This window comes from Epargyreus clarus, unplaced genomic scaffold (genome assembly GCF_041222505.1).
Source record: "Epargyreus clarus isolate Ecla_fem2 unplaced genomic scaffold, WU_Ecla_fem_2.2 ptg000005l, whole genome shotgun sequence".
In the NCBI taxonomy this organism is placed as follows: domain Eukaryota; kingdom Metazoa; phylum Arthropoda; class Insecta; order Lepidoptera; family Hesperiidae; genus Epargyreus; species Epargyreus clarus.
The window spans coordinates 3659613-3676984 of NW_027332213.1; the positions used below are offsets into that span (position 1 = coordinate 3659613).

Below are 17372 nucleotides of genomic sequence, written 5' to 3' on the forward strand. Positions count from 1 at the left end.
TGTATTAAGTACTACAATGGTATCAAAAATCCCATACTGAGCGACCATAATCCTTTTAATAGCCTCGCAAACGTTTCCAGGATTTATCGACTCGAATTTTTATGTTTCCGCCCAGCAATAAAATCTGCTATTAAGCGATAGAAGCTTTTATTATCAGCAATGAAGCCAAATTACATAAAACAGGTAAAAGATACGTACGATTCTACGGTGTTTTACGTTACGCATTTTTTCAAATGCCATTATGATAATCTGTTCAAATATATTAATTTGAGTTTCTGTTTGATGTATGTCTGCGGTACAAAGTAAGTGGAATTTTCTAAGCTTATTTGCTTCTGTGATTGGTAGATTTATTTAATAAAAATCTACAGTTGTGCACACAGAGGGTTCTGCGCCACTCAATATAAATATTATTGTACGTACATACCGCGGACCTAAGTAATATTTTGCCGCATTTTATAATTTGTTAAAAAAAATTAAGAGTTTGCTTTTCAAAAGTTCAGGTTGATTAAACTTGATCCCTAATTCTTACATAGTTTGAATCATTTTAAAATATAACACTAGAACACATTAATATCGAAACGTGAAAGAAAATCAGTCCCCTCATCATTTTGAAAGCTACTAAAGTAGTTTCTCCCAAAACCCCTTTTTAGTTACAACAAGCACTTCAAAAGGAATAAAGCGTAATTCAGAAGAACTAAAGGCGAGGGGAGGTTTAAAGCATTGAGTGGTATCATCATGAGGATTGTGTTTCAAAGCTAACGAGGCATTTCGGATGCTAAAGCTCCATTCATAGTTCTGGTACGCAAACGTTTATATTTGATGTTTTTGGTAGTGCGTAATTTTCTGACTGTGTTTAAATACTTTTCTTTCTTTTTTAGGTATAGAGAAACTTTATTTCATATGAAACAAATGTTTAACGGAAAAGTTTATTTGTTTTTGCATACACGATATATGGATATTGTATGATTAGCTTAAGAGCTTATTTGTGTACAAAAAGGATAATTATTATTAAGCATTTTCTTCGCTTCCCTTTATTTATTATACTCTTGTGCTTTTGTTTATAATTTTTCCGAATTCGGTTATCGAAATATGTTTATTTCACTTTTCAAAAAATATAATAAGCATAAAGCGCATTTAAAAATAATATGTAATATGAAATAAAACTCTATTCTTAGATAAAACCCAGTATTTTTAGTATAAAACTCAATTGTTGAATTATTACCGCTTCGTACAATTCATATTTAAATGCTTCAATCAGAATTTCACCGAGCATTTATTTTTCCATCGAACAATGTTGTTGACTGAACGCTTATTTTGCTCATTTGTTCAGCATTACTGTGACCCAGATACTTATGCTTATTTATCGGTTGAAAATTTTATTATTTGTACATATCGCCGCACAAAATCATTAATTTATCTACTTGAACTACTACTTTTAGAATGACACCTTTTAATTCTAAACATGTTTTAGAACATCATTCCTCCTCCTTTGGATCTAAGTTCATCGTGCTGACAAGAGTTCGAGAATCGGTAACGCATAATTATGACTTGTAGAAATTATTTTTTGTTTCTTACAGGTATGCGTAGTGAAAAAGATATAAACAATCAAAAATCAAAATCCCTCTATGCCTCAGTTAAATATTGTAATGAGAGGGTTGGTGATATCACGTAGCCTACACCGATACTCGTACACCGTTGGAAGAGCATTGTTTATGGCATTGGTAGCGCGGGCGAGTCCGAAACGGTTACCTTGCTCTCTTTCATTTTCCATTTCAAAATGCCAAAATGGCTTCTGATCTCAAGGCCGACAGACAGACAGACACGCAAAAGATCTGTGGCACAGTCCATGGCTGTGCAATGTAAATAGGTCAATCCGTGGATTTAAGTACCGTCGGAAGTCGCCATAATCAATTAAAATTGTATTTGTAACTACCGCAAGTAGTCAAAAAATTGTTATGAAATGATGAAGTCACGAAGTGGCTCGATTTGCTCACTAATATATTAACAGGTTAATTTCGAGCGAGATCGTAATTCATTTATGACTCGACTAAATTCACGGCTCATATAATAATGAACTTTAACATATTTCCAACCAATAAATAAGCATGACTGAGTATGTAGGTCAGAGCGACGCTCAACAAATGAGCAAAATAAGCGCCGAGTCAACAATATCGATCAATGCAAAAATAAACGGTTGGTTAAACTTCGATGGAAATATTAACCCTTCGAATTGGAAGTTCTGTTCGTGAATCTGACGCGGTGGTAGCCAGCGTCAAACACCGTACGAAGCGAAATATATAGGCGCTTCAACCACCTTCAACTTAGTTCTCGAGTGTCAAGACAAAATTCGAATCAACCTCATGGATTCCAATTTTATTTGTGGTCTACAAAGGAGATCCATGAGCATATTTAAAAGGAGTGAGCACTACTTTTAAATAAATTGCTTTTTAATTTGCGACCTTATTCTAAAAAAAATGTTAATATCCGTTAATTTATTAATTATATCCACTAATTAATATATATATTTAACTGATAAGTTATTTAAAGTTGCCACAACATTTGGTGGACTCTATTCCAGATACACCACGGCTATATCTATGTAATTCAACCTAAAACAGTGTTAAGTTCTGTTGTGTTTTGGCTTAAAATGTGTGTATCTGTAACATCTGAAGTGAATTCTACCTCAAATCTAGGTAGTATTAATTTTAGATGTTACAGATATCCATGTGTACTGCATACTAGTTTGCTACTTCTTTAATAGTTCCCGTGGGAATAGCAAAACGTATTTAGCTACTTTTTACCTAATTTTCTTCATACCCTATTTTAAGTTACCCATCCCGTATATATTTTATTTTTGTTAACAGTTTCTTACTGTCAACCCATTCGCCGTGACCACGATCCATGCAACTGGGTCGAATATCAGCAATAAATAAATTAAAAAACCGCACGTCGTGAGTGCCCGTTACATGGTAAAATGTCTCAATTCCGCGATAATGTTAGGCTAAAATCATACATCCACATATGTACTTTAACAAGCGGCTAATGTACCATAAAAGCAGACGTTATTCAATGATCCATCGAGCCTTCAAAGTTTCCCCATTACAGACCGAACCCGCCCACAAACGTCTGTTTAACTTAAATTACTTTCCGAGTTTAAACCAATAGTTGCTTAATCGTCTCATAAACGGATATTTGGGAACCGAGCCGAATATTTAGTAGTGATGTATAGTTGCACTTCGGTAGTTTTACGTTTATATAACACTAGTTTGGTAAAGTTGGTAACTATTGAAATGTTATATAGGTAGTAATAATATAATTAGTTTCTTAGGGGTTTACGATCGAGCTTACTTGTACGTAAGCTCGATCGTATGCTTTTAGTACTTCTAAAATAAATATAAATAAATAGCACATTGAAATGTTATATGATGCACATTGAATTATTATATGTAATAATATACATAATTAGTTTCTTAGGGGCTTACGATCGAGCTTACTTGTAAGTAAGCTCGATCGTATGCTTTTAGTACTTCTAAAATAAATATAAATAAATAGCACATAACAGGCGAATGTGATTAATTGAAATCAAGTACAGGGAAGTTATGAGATTTTTTATAAGACTATTATCAAATGAGCAAGCAGCCCATCTGATGGTAAGAGGTCATTGTAGCCCACAGACATGTGTCCATGTAGCTTTCTACAAAAACCCCTTTTTATAGAACCCCTTTGGGTCATCTGATATGTCAGCCAGCATTGACAGTATTCCATTTGAACCCAAGAACTGCTTCACGCTACACCTTTTACGGTTACTTGTTACATACGGAACCCTATAAGGGGATAGTAACTTAACACAATAATAATCCTGTTAGCTTCATCAAAAATTACATAAGGTTTATAAGACTATTCAACCCTGGGCCTGAATTTCGGGAAGAAACGAACTGTAAAATTACGCGTTCCGGGGGTGACTCCTGAGGCTCATTCGTCAAACCTTTGTTATCTCATTTCCGGTTTCGGGAAAGTTACTTATTCTTCACATTTAACTTACAATTTTATTTCTTTGCTTTTATTTACATATTAAAAAAACAAGTAGTAGATGTTGTAAATTTATAAAATTTTAAAAATAATGAAACGGTTTTTTGAAATGCAATATGCAATCAATGTAATTTCAGTCACTACTGGTTTTTCTTATTACCAATTCCGATTTTTTATAATATATGCAGAAGTAGCATTGGGTGTCACAGCCAATTGACGTCTACAATCAATCCTAGGTAGAATAAGAGTTTTATCTAAGGTTGAAAAGATGTTCTACACTTAAGGACTGATTTCAATTGAGTTGCAACACTAGAAGATTCACAAATGCAACACCAGTTTTGAAAAGATCTCTTATTGCACCTTTTTAATAGCGAGTTATAAAAAATCCTAATTCTACAGTGCAATATTCATCACGCCTAGTAAACAGTCGTATTACAAAAAGTTTTCGCAGCGTGCCCGCGGGAAAATAAATGGGTCAGCTTTTAAAATCTTTCGACAACTCCCAAACTGCGCATAAATCACATTCAAAGAACTTTGTACTGTTTACGCACACTTCTTTCTATTGTTCTTTTAGATTTTTGTTCTTCTGGAACAAGCTTTTCGTGTAAGGGAAAATAATTAAAATACAATATTGTTTTAAAAAAGTGGTAGTGTTGATTTGGAGTGAATAACACATTAAACGCGCTCATGGATCATTATCCGAACTGTGATGTGCTTGCTGATGACTGGAAGCTAATCATGTCTGTATGCTTGGAGTTCTGTGAGTTGTCTGTATGTTAGATCTGTCTAGTTAGTGTAAGTGGCCTCGGCCGTTCTAATTAGATCAATAAAATAAATAAATAAATAAACACATTTTGAAGGTGGTAGAACCCTTTGTGGTTCGACTCCGGTAGCACCACCACCACACAGCAGTATTAGGTAAGGGAAGGGAGACATACTTATCTGAGGCGTTCCAATTTAGTTCTCAGGGTTGAGGCATTAGTTATCTAATGTTATCTGCGGTTGATTATAGATGTCCATGGACAACAGTAGCTACTTACCATCAGGTGGATTCAGGTTCGTTCACTACTTCCATATTATAAAAAAAAACGATACAATAAAATGGTCGGCTCTGTATAAATATTTTTGAAATAAATTAAGTTTATGAAAATTCCTTCTCTGTTTACTCAATTAAAACCATAAAAAATAATTTCGACATTTTATGACGTCACAGGTAAATAAAAATGTAACCAATGTCATCATAAAATATGAAAACGACCATAAAAAGTTGATCAGGAAAACGTTCCGGGCATTTTTCATTGAATCAAGCCTTGTTCCCCGGAAGGGAAGCTTTGCTCCTAATTACTTGGGCTTATTTATCTTTCTTTTACGTCGCTTTAATACCATAAATGCAATTTCCCGGAAACAATATAATTTACTCGCAAGTGATTGGAATAAAAAATGCAAAACGAACGATTAAATTTTCGTAGCGTTGATGCAATTTAAAAGATAATAAATTATGTAGACTTCTTATGCGTTCTAGCACATTATGAAGAATTCTCGCACAGGTAGGTGCCACTGAATTTTTCCCTTTTATTAACGGTTATATGAGGCAATATTTATTTTGAAAACGCGTGGTAATTACGCCCGTTATTAATACTCAATCTATCCAATGTTTTGCCTACCAAAGATCGACATTTGACAATTTATTCGTACTCGACCGTGTCAAAGATTAACTTTAAAATGTACACCATTAAACCATTGCCTCTATAAATAAATCAGGTATTTACTCACGTATAATTAAATCGGCACAGGTCACTGTCATTAGTCGGGTTGGGTGCTGGTACCGCGGCCCAGTGCACCGCTCGACCACCACTCGTAACAGCTGCCAGCAAACGTTGTCGACAACCACACGACGACCACACACTAGCGCTTGCTATACCACCGGCCTGTAGGAAATGTAAAACAAATTAGGATGAGGCACTTGCTTGGCTTGTTATTCATAGTGTATACTTTGGGCGAACGTTAATTTGTACATCAACATTTAGATATCGACATAGTCACAGATCTGCTTCAGGAAGAAATGTTTTCATGTTTCGCTTGTAGCGAATTATTTTTATATTAGGATAACACATTAGCGCTGTGTGAAGTAATTAGAAGCATATAGTAAATCCTGTGTTTATTTAGTAAGGGTCTGTACCTTTACATGACTACTTTTTAATTAATTCTCAGTGATAGTACAGCCTTTGGGCCAAAGTTCCTACTTTGGCCCAAAGGCTGTATCCGACCCCATTTAAAGTTGATTACAGATATTTCGAGTGGCGAAGTAGACTTTTAATCAGTTGGTCTGCATACGTGTTATTTATTTCAGTTTATTAAAAAAAAGGTCTAAATTATTTCCACTTTAGGCAAATGAGCATACCTGAAGAGGCGTTGGCAAGTTTTCAACCAGTAGATAGCATTTGGAAGTTGAGTTCCATCGTCGGATCTTCTCCCGAGCGAGCACATAGTGAGTCTCTATCTCCTTTCCTTCAACTGCTACTAGCTCTGCCTGTGAACAAAGTACTTTAATCAGTTTTATATTTTTACCGATCGTAAATCATATTTTTGCGGAAAATACACTATATTTTTTTTATCTATAAACGATCAAGGAGAAAAAGGTTCTCAAATTATCGCGTATACCTCTCCGAGGCTTATTATTTGACATCATCACCATCTTAAGTTCTTTTAAATAGCCAGCTTAACTTATTACACTATAAATAATAAAACTACATTAATATAGAATTACATAAAAATATAATAAACTCTACAAAAGTTGGTACCACGTCCAATAAATGCAATTTGTTTACTTTTATTGAATCGAATCCAAAGTATTCATACGTGGATCGCGGAGCATGTCATCAGAAAATTGCATCGCATTTCCGAGTATCGTGACATATTCGCAAAATCCCCTGTAATATTGTACAGTCGTGTATCACACATATTAGAATATCTCAAGCCTTTGTAGAATTGCCTCGGTATTTTGAATAGTGTACACTGAAATGTATTTTAGATACCTTTATAAGTGTAACAATTTTGACGCGGTTTTCTTATGTATAAGGATAAGTAGCAGTATAATTTATCCTTGTCATCAACTGAAATCCTAATAAAAGGAAATATGATGCTAAGATTTTCTAAGAACTCTGAGGACTAAAACGAAACGCCTATCAAAATGATAGTCGGTAAACAGCCCTACCCTTTCGTAGTATCCTCTTCAAGAAGGTAAGTGAATCTACTTCACTCTTTACATCAAAACACAAATCAACTGTATATTAAAAAAAAATAGCAAAAAGCTAAATTCAGTAAAACAAAATCCACAGGTAAAATATCGTGGAATTTATGCTTCAATCTTCTGCAAGCTATTTTCCAATTCCCAAAACACGTTGCGCACTCGGTTATGGAACATGCAGTTAAATGAATATTTGTCTTTTGTAATTATAAAATAACTGCCATTTTAAACTGAACAATTGTTATGAAATCATCATCTTACACGTAGGTACATGCTGAGCATGATTCTCCTCTCGCAATGAAAGGGCTTTAGATCGTCGTCCATCTCGCTGGCCAAGTGCTTCGATAGCCTTATAGTTAGACATTTGCTTAGACATTTATGTTTAATCGAGAAATCCGAGGTTCGTATCCCAGGCGTCCGATTTTTCAAGGTATCTACCCATACCCGATATATACCCGTATCCCTCGTATGGTAATTAAATCCTTTCCTATGATATCTGCTAACTACTTATCTGCGAGATTTTGGTGATAACTTGATCTTGACATAACTTGACTTAACTTGAACTTGAAAGTTTAACTTTAGTCCAACAATATCTACCGAACATCTCTTTTGGTGATAAACTGTAGCCCAACAAAACCTACCTAGCGATATTTAAATTTATTCGTTAACTTACAGAAACCAATTCCCAGAACACGTTATGCAATCGTATGTCACTGATATTCAAATTCCCGATTCCGTGTTCACTAAAAATATTGTGTTTGGAAGCAGTAAGCGTGGCGAAATGCAGTTTCGGCGCCAAAAATTGCTTGCCAAAAACTTGTAACGTCCCTCCACGGTTTAGTATTCGACAGTTAAAATGTTACGGCGATACGTAATGGTAGTTTAAGTAAAAATATCGCTACAGGACCGTTTATTTATGTGTTTATTGAATTGAATCGTTTATAAGACAGCAATAAAATTGGTGTAAGAATATTTTATGACTGCCATTATCAGGCGAAGAACGCTCAAAAATAAATAGCATGATTTTTATTTGTTCTTTGATTGTGTAATATGACATTTTTAATAGATTTTAAATTTATTTTATCTAATATAAAATCAATACAAAGGTAGTGTTCGTTTTATAATTTTGAACACCCACTCAGGGTCCTAATTTGAATGTAAAATATCTAAATATTCGTATTCATGACCATCATGCCTAGAAAGTAATTGAAATTTAATGGGAAAGGAATACATCCTACACATATTATATGACTCTTCTATAAACTATTCCCAAAAATGGGTGCATACCACAGACCTATAATACAGGTCTGTGGTGCATACAGAGTATTATTTATATGACGAAAGAACCTAACGGGTTTAAGATTTGTGAAACTGTAAAATAATTTACATGACTGCAGTTTGTCGCATTATTTTAAGTTTTGAAAAAAGATTAGTAATTTCTTGGAAATTACGTCTTCATTCCATTGCAATCATCTCGCTTAATTGTTTTGTGATCATTATTCGAATTAGCATCTACAAATGCTATTTCATCTATAAATTTATTCGAAACATTTATTCTACAATAAAACACTGAACAAGTTCCATCATATGACGAGTACCTACTCGTCGTTGATACGTATTGAGCCTCTTTACCTATCTCGTAAATATCGGAGGCAACCCTCCAGTCGCCTGCTCCTGACTGATACGGGGTTTTATTACATTTTATTTTATGTTTATTGAATTTTCCCTATTGGTTTCGTAGGAAACTCTGCAGTGGGTATTGATATGACTTCCTTTTGAGTGGAGTGTAATGAATTCTGTACTATTTCATACGTATGGGTTCGTTCGTGGTAGCAATGGTATAAACTGCGTAAATTGAAAGCGTATATTTGTCTTTGAAAATAAAGAAACGCCGTTGCATTAATTATTTATCAATATTACATATTATGTAGTATTAAATAATTTCTATGCGCAAAGCCTAATATTACGTACAACTTAAGTACGTATTTTTCAAGTAGAGCCAGGGTAAAAATCTAAATTCACCAACCATATCTTCGATAAGACATTATATTCACTTAATTGACATGTTTCATATGAAAATGTTTTAAAAATTTTGAACCAAAATTTTATAGCATGATTTTACTGTTTCGATATTATTTCGGCACATCTTACAAAAATATTCGAATATTATAGGTAGATTAATTGATGCCATCTTTCGCAAAAGTAAAATCATAAAAACGGTTAGTTACCTTTTGTTTTATAAAAATAATTTCAGTATAATTTTCTTATTCAAAGCGCTTTCATCTCCGTTTCGTTTTACTTAATCCAAATTGTCAGTCTTTGAAATATCTTACATTATTATTCTATTCAAGCGAACAAATGTATTCATTACTGGAGTTGAGTGCGTATCGGAGGCTGATCCTTGTCCTTTTCGACTGATTTCTAAAGAATATCTATATTTTATAAAATTGCGTGATATTCTGTGTAAGAATTTACCAGTAATTGGGCTCGTTTGTAGGTAAAATGTAAGCGTGTAGAAAATTACAAGCGGGCCCAATTACGCCACGTCAGTATTTACATTTTTTGGGATAAACTCCATAGTAGAATTACATTTAATAACTCAAACTCATTTTTGTACCAATTTTCCCTAATGTTACGTTTAAATGATGGAGTTTTATGGCGTGACGTGAATTTGATTTTCATATACGATACGAGTTTAAAAAAAAAACGATTCGATATACAAAAGAAAAAAAAGAAGTGAAAAAAATAATGGAAAAGATGTTATCCATTTTTTTTTGCGATGGAGCAGATTCCGAAAAAGACAGCATTGGGATTGGGGCTCTTGCTAAATGTATTGGAAATGTACTACAATATAAATTCCACAGACAAAAATAAAATTGTGGGTAAAAAGTTACTTTGGGACCTGTGTTTAGTATTAATAAATCTATTATAATAAAGATAGGTAATATTACATTTGATAAAGTAAAAAAGAAATCAACTCTAATATATAATAGAGATGTTAGAATTAGTAATAAAATGGTTCGAATTCAGGATATTGTTTATTGACATTACATGCCCTTTAAACCAACAACTTTATGAAAACAGATATTATTCTTGGAAAGTTTCAGAAACAATTTTCCTTTATTGTGTCGTTTTAAATGTCATCATATACCCTTTTACACATAGGTACGTTAAGTAGGGTGTAAAATATAAAATAAAGATTAGTGAATTAATTTGAAAACTCATTAATGATACTTGAAATATAAAAACATTTGATTTTCATCTACTACATCTTAATTAAACATTTCAGCTTAAAACATGAAAATACGTAGAGAAGTGCACATGCAAACAATTCGTGAATATAATGTTGCTTGCAAGCTCCTAAAAGTACACAGAAAGCTGCATGAAATGTAGTTAATTTTAATAAAGCAAATGGACTCTATTCAAGTTGTTTTTGCTCACAACAATGACCGTTGCTAAAGCATAGATTAAGCACACTATCATAAGGAAAATAAGAAAATGGCCAAACTGCTGAATAAAACTGAAGATAAAGAGTCTGCTGGTATCATTCTGAAAGAATTTACTTTACAAAACGGGAAGCTTAAGCGAAATGAGTACATTCGAAACCAGTAATCTGAAACTGTATGTACTAAAAATGTAAATAACTACAAAAATACTATGAAAGTAACTTTTTAATCAAGCTTAAACATGTTCAAGCTTCTCGTGTTAGCTGAAATAAACCATTGAAGGTGAATTGAAAAAAAACGGGGATAATAATGTTACAAACGGAAATGTAACAATACAATAATTCTGATATTAACTCAGTACATCAATCAATAAATACAATAAACAACTATTGACAAATTGTGGGGTATTGGAAATAATAAATATTTTATAGAAAACCTACTAAACCTAATTTGAGGCTCCAACTCACACACCTAAATTATATTCATAAATTTCATTATAAGCTTTCCTTTTTTATTTCTGTGCTAACAGCATACTTATTCTAGTGACTGTACTCTTTCTCAGTGCCAGCTCACGGCGCAGCACTAGTTTTAGAAAACCAGTTTTTATGCTTCTTTGCTAACGTTGGCTTCTCTTAAATTTAAAATAGCAACTTCATTCCCTTTTCAAACGCCTTTATACATCGTTGAAAAGTGATCTCCGGAATATCATTTTTCATGTTCATTATGTTTCTCGACCTATTTTAGCAACAACCTGAATGCTTTGAAAACTTTTATGTTCCCGTTTTATTTTGAGAACGTTTTAAAAGTTCACGTTTGTCTGGAAATGTAAAACATTGTGCAATACCAAATATGATAAAATGCAGCATTTATGGAAATTATATTTATGTTAATGATGTATCTGTATCTTTATAAATGTACGGAAGAACTGTTTATTTTTATTTTTATAAATGATCATTGTTTTATAATCCAAATAAAATCCAATAAAATTAAATCGAATGTAGAGTAACAAAATGTTTTGCAAAGCATGTATGATTGGCCTCAATCTTTGTCTTTTCGTGATCGGTTAGTTAGAGCAGTGGAGGCTTATCAAAATTGAACAAACTGCTTGCTCGTTTGACTATTTAGCAGTAGTACTAATGGTAATTACTAGATAGTCAAAATATGAAATTCCTCTTGAAAATTTTCATTGTAACTCACAAGTAATTCCTAAGAGTGTTTTTGGACGATAACTTTGTCAATGAAATTCTAAATTGAAAACGTGGAGGAATGGAATTTAATATCTTTGTGGCTGCAGTCCTTTAAACTCTGCTCTGAGCAATCTTCTCGACTGTTTAGTTTAAATTTTGAAGTTCATTTTGAAGCCTTCTTAGCACATTTCATTTTAAATTAAATCTGCATTATGTGAGCACTGCATCATATGAGAATTTTGTTTCCAACATTAAATTTAAAATAAACATAAATGGTAACCTTTTGCCCCACATAAACTCGGGTCGAGTGTAATAATTTTAAAATACTAAAAAATAATGAGGACGGCCTAATTATAATTAGATCTACGTAACGAAGAATTATAAATTGATCTTAAAAATCTTAATTGAAAACGTGAATATCAGAAGAAAACAAATTAGAAGTCGCCTTTACATAAATCCGTCTTGCGCTTGACCAATACGAAACGTATTAAGACTTGTTTGTCTCAACTGTACCTATATCCTCCGATCATTATGAAAGGCTAGAATAACTTACAGTCCATTGATTTTCTATTGTTCCTTCGTCATGTCCCCATAACCGCTTTATCCCTTATCGGACGGAATATTTTTTATTATATTTGGGAAAGTTACTTAAATATAAATCTGCTTACTTGTGGTAAGATTCCATTGGAATAAAGGTAAGCTTACAATGTTAATATACAGTATCTTTAACTGTATGTATATCATGAGTATATAATCTGTATAAACGTGAACACTGGAAAAACCCACGTCCAAACTTTTAATAAATTTCTGGAATAGAAAGGTTAGCGTTGTAAGTCTACCAGTATAAGAATTATCCGCAGAAAAAAATTCGTAGAAAAAGTTTTGTGGGTCTAAATTCCAAGTAAATTCTATATTTTACTACCTACCTAAATAACCTTCCTAATGGTACACTGTTATCTTTAAATGTTATTTACCTTTTTGTAGCCAAGTTTCTTAACTTTTAATTACACTTCCCAAAGTGCTCTGTCTTACGAGCTATAAACAGGACAAGATAAGGTGATCTCATCATTTATCCCTAAATCTCGTTTCCCTTGGGAGGTAAAAGTATGACTAAAAAACAAGAAAAGTTGCCTCGAGTTCGCAAACTGTCGTCAGTTCTAATGAGATTGATCCGAATTTAAATTTCGTTAAAGAATTCAAGGGGTGAGTTCTTTTTTTATTTACCTCGAAAGTGCTTTAAGAAAGTGGTACTGGCATTTTTGTAGTATAAATCGTGACATGAAATCAGATAGACTTGATGTACGTACAATTTTTTGATCGAGTAGATTAAATATTAAAGACAACTGTCTTGTTTTGCGTTAAAGAAATACGATCTTTACAATTTTTATATTTAAGCAATGAACTAAAATATTTCTGACAGAACAAACTTTTATGTTCGTACTTTTAATGTTTATTTTAGTTAGATCTCCAAGTATTAAAGTAGTTATAACAGATTTCATAAGCTGGTAGCTAAAACTAGTGTAAGCAAGCTAGGTAGATGCACCGCTAGTAAATAAATGAGGACTAGGTTTACTGTTTAGACAAAATCTCATTTTAAATATAAATGAAACTTGCTATATTTCACCAAAAACTAAAATACGAGTATAAGTCATATTACATAAAAGATAAACTAATTGTAATGTGCCTTGTAAGCTAGTATAGCGTAAGCAAACTGTGCAGATGAGGTACGAGCAAACAATTAACAAACAATGTTTATTTCGAACTTAGGATAAATCGTAACTTCTAATTTTAAATGTACTTAAGTAAATGAAATTTTATATATACCACACTAAACGTTCGTTTCAGTTATCAAAACTAACATGTAAGTCACACTATAATATACGAGTAGTATAGACTAAAATATAAGTCACATTACATAAAAGATAAACTCGTTCTAGTGTGCCTTGTAAACTAGTGTAGCGTTAGCAAACTGTGCAGATGCAACTTGAGCAAACAATTTACGGTTATGTTGACTCTGAACTTAGGATGTATACTTCTAATTTAAAATATAAATGCAATTTTGATACATGCTACCAAATTTTCGTTTCAATGATCAAAATTCTTAGACGACTAAAAGACAAGTCACATAACGTAAAAGATAAACTCATTGTAATAGCTAGTGTGCGTCGTAAGCTAGTGTAGTGTAAGCAAACTGTGCAGATGCCCAATTGTGTGCAAATACTTATACTTTGGTATAGCCGTAAATTGTTTGTATATAACTAACTAAATAACTTCAAAAAGTTCCCATTTACCTATACTTCTAATTATATTTAAAATATAAATGCAATTTTGATACATCCCACTAAATGTTCGTTTCAGAGTTTAAAACTGTTAGTAAACTGAAACATACGCCGTATAACATAAAAGCTTCACTTGTTCTAACGTGTCTCGTAAGCAAACTATGTAGATGCAAGGTAGAACAAACAACTTATGGCTAAGTTTAGTTTCATGTGGTTTTGTGTACGTGGCTTTACAATGTTGTACTTTGTAACATATGTGTTTTCTTGGCTTTCTACCTTACTAATTCAAAACATAGTAGATATATTATTATGCATATTTATAGCTCTTTCATTTACAGTGTTACAGCTAGTTTCGTATAATATTTCTATTTTTATTATTTTAGTGTGTATGCCTATTAATGTCATTCGATTAGTGAGGTAGTATAAGTGAATTTAAAATTATGTCTCTCTCTCTCTTCGTTCCGTTTTCCTCACTACTAAGGGTCGTGACCGCCATGATTCTTGTTGAGCACAGATCGGATGATATCGCGCCATTTGCTGCGGTTCTCGGCTGTTTGCATAGCATCATGAACTGAAGTGTGGAGAGATGTCCGAACTTGATCGGACCAACGTATCGGGCTTCGTCCCCGAGGTCTCTTTCCTTCGATCTTACCGGTGACCATAAGTTTCTCGAGGTTGTCACCGGATTTTCTGGCTATGTGACCGAAGTACTCGAGGATCCTCTGAAGGCAGATAGTAGAGAGCCTTGTTCTAATGGATAGTTGTTTAAGTATTGATACGTTGTTCCTGTGCGCTATCCATGGTATTTGTTGCATTTTTCTCCAGCACCACATCTCGAAAGCATCTATGCGTTTCCTATCTGCAGCTTTTAAAGTCCATGTCTCAGCGCCATACATAAATATGGAAAATACCAGGGTTCTGACAAGCTTAGTCTTGGTGCGGGTTGAGATGTTTCTATCTTTCCAGATTGTTTGAAGCTGAGACATGGCATTCTTTGCCATGCTTATGCGCCGACGTATTTCACCTTTACAGGATCCGTTATTACTAATGTTAGAACCTAGGTATATGAAGTTCTCCACAATTTGTAGGCCAAGTAGTCCTCTAAGTTCTAACTTGTTAGCTCGATCTACCACCATGATTTTAGTTTTGAACTTATTGATCGATAGTCCCAGTTCAGCGCTTTTCCTCTCCATTCTATCCAGAAGGGCACACATTTCTTCCTCACTTGAGGCAATTAGAGTGGTATCGTCGGCGTAGCGAAGATTTGTAATTCATACCCCATCAATGCTAACACCGCCTCTCCAGTCGTCACAAATTTTCCTCATAACGTATTCTCCGTATACGTTGAAAAGGATGGGGGAGAGTATGCAGCCCTGTCGTACGCCTTTTCCCAGATTCAAAGGTCTTGAGGTAATATTATCGATTTTAACTGTATCTTGGGTTTTGACGTACAACATTTGAAGTAATGTAACAAGGTGGTGTGGTACTCCTAGTTAATTTAGGATAGTCCACAATTTACTCCATCTTACACAATCAAAGGCTTTACTGAAATCAACAAAGCACATGATTACAGGCGTATTGTATTCATAGGCTTAACAAAACCCGCCTGCTCTTGCGGAATTTGCCAATCGAGATAGTAGCGGATGCGGCTATTAATAATGTGGAGCAAGATTTTACTCGCATGAGACATTAAGGACAGTATGCGATAGTTGTCACATTTGTTAGTTGAGCCTTTCTTATGCAGCGGAAGGATGACCGATTCCGTCCAATCTTTGGGCCATACGCCCGTAGTCCAGATTTTATTGCATATCAAGTGTATTGCGTTGATTCCACTATCACCAAGGCACTTTAATATCTCAGAAGAGATGTTATCTGGACCAGGAGCTTTTTCAGTTTGAGCTTATTTAAAGCAGACGTTACTTCCGATCGAAGAATTCTAGGTTCAAGCTTTAGTAAATTCCAATCTGGTGTTATACTGGTATCATCTTGGTGGTCATTGTAAAGTTCTTTACAGTATCTGCGCCACCTTTCAACAATCTCGTTTAAATCATGAACAGGATGGCCGCTTTCATCTTCAATTACCCATGTTTTATGTATTAATTATGTATTAATTGTTAATTTGCTAAGTTTTGTTATTTCATGATTTTGTATTTTTAAACTCAAATTTAATTCAAGAATAAGACAATACATTGAATCATTACTGTTAATACTGTTATTAGTCTATTGTAGAAACATATTGATTCGATATAAATATTTTTCAATCACAAGGCAGCAGAAAAATGAAAACCTTATGCTTAGAAAAAATTGAATTTTTCTATTTGTGCCCCATATAACTCGAAGAAAACTTATCCATGTTTGAGCTCGAAACGTACGTGAAGTTCAAAACTTTGAGGGAGGGTGCAATAAAACAAAGTTATTGTAGTTTTACGGGGAAATCTGCGTTTTATTCTATACCCGGATGTATGAAACGACTTTTATTAATACACTTTTCTCTTACGATAATCTTTTTGATAACAAGTTCCCGGAATACTTCATCGTGAACTAAAAAGGTCTAATATCTAAGAATATATTAGATCTTTAAGTTCTATTGTAAAAATAATTTCAATAACGATATTTTCATTTATCATATTCAATTATTTATTTAAATTAAAATATATTCTTGAAACGGTTAATCTTTATAGTGATATTTTAAATACACAATTTTAATTCACTATTTTCTCAAGTTTAATTGAACATGCCATTATAATTATTTGCTCGTTCTTCATCCAGTTCATAATAATAATAAAATCAGTCTTTTAATATAGTGCAAGTATTCCATACATTTTAAATAAAACTTTTCGCCATTAGGAATAAAACTCCATTTATTTACGTAAATCGACTTTAAATTCTGAATGTCGTCCAACGGTCGTTAGCGATTTCTTTCACCCGTGATTGATAGTTCAACCGCTGTCAAACTTTCACTATTTCCAACTATTCAATATTCATTCTCCTTGACAGTTTTTGCTGTTTTTTACCTCCCTTCGTCACGAACTCTATAGTTTTAGCCACGTCAAAGACTTGATTCATTTGAATCGAACTCATCAATATTCGTTTTCTCGTTTTGGTTTACAGGTGTCGTATTCACAAACACAAATACATAGTTCATTTGCTTAGTAATAGAGACAGATATTTATGTAATGAGAAG

The 17372-nt window shown here is 33.4% G+C and overlaps 1 protein-coding gene across 2 annotated transcripts in view; it reads right to left on the reverse strand.

Annotated features, from left to right (window-relative positions):
- LOC140757957 (C3 and PZP-like alpha-2-macroglobulin domain-containing protein 8) overlaps positions 1–17372 on the reverse strand; it is a 237607-nt gene that overhangs the window by 43589 nt on the left and 176646 nt on the right. For both annotated transcript variants that reach the window (XM_073093878.1, XM_073093877.1), the window contains 2 exons: positions 6431–6559; positions 5803–5957 (listed from right to left, as the gene is read on the reverse strand). In XM_073093878.1, coding sequence (XP_072949979.1) covers positions 5803–5957; positions 6431–6559 — 284 coding nt within the window. The remainder of the gene's footprint in view (positions 1–5802; positions 5958–6430; positions 6560–17372) is intronic.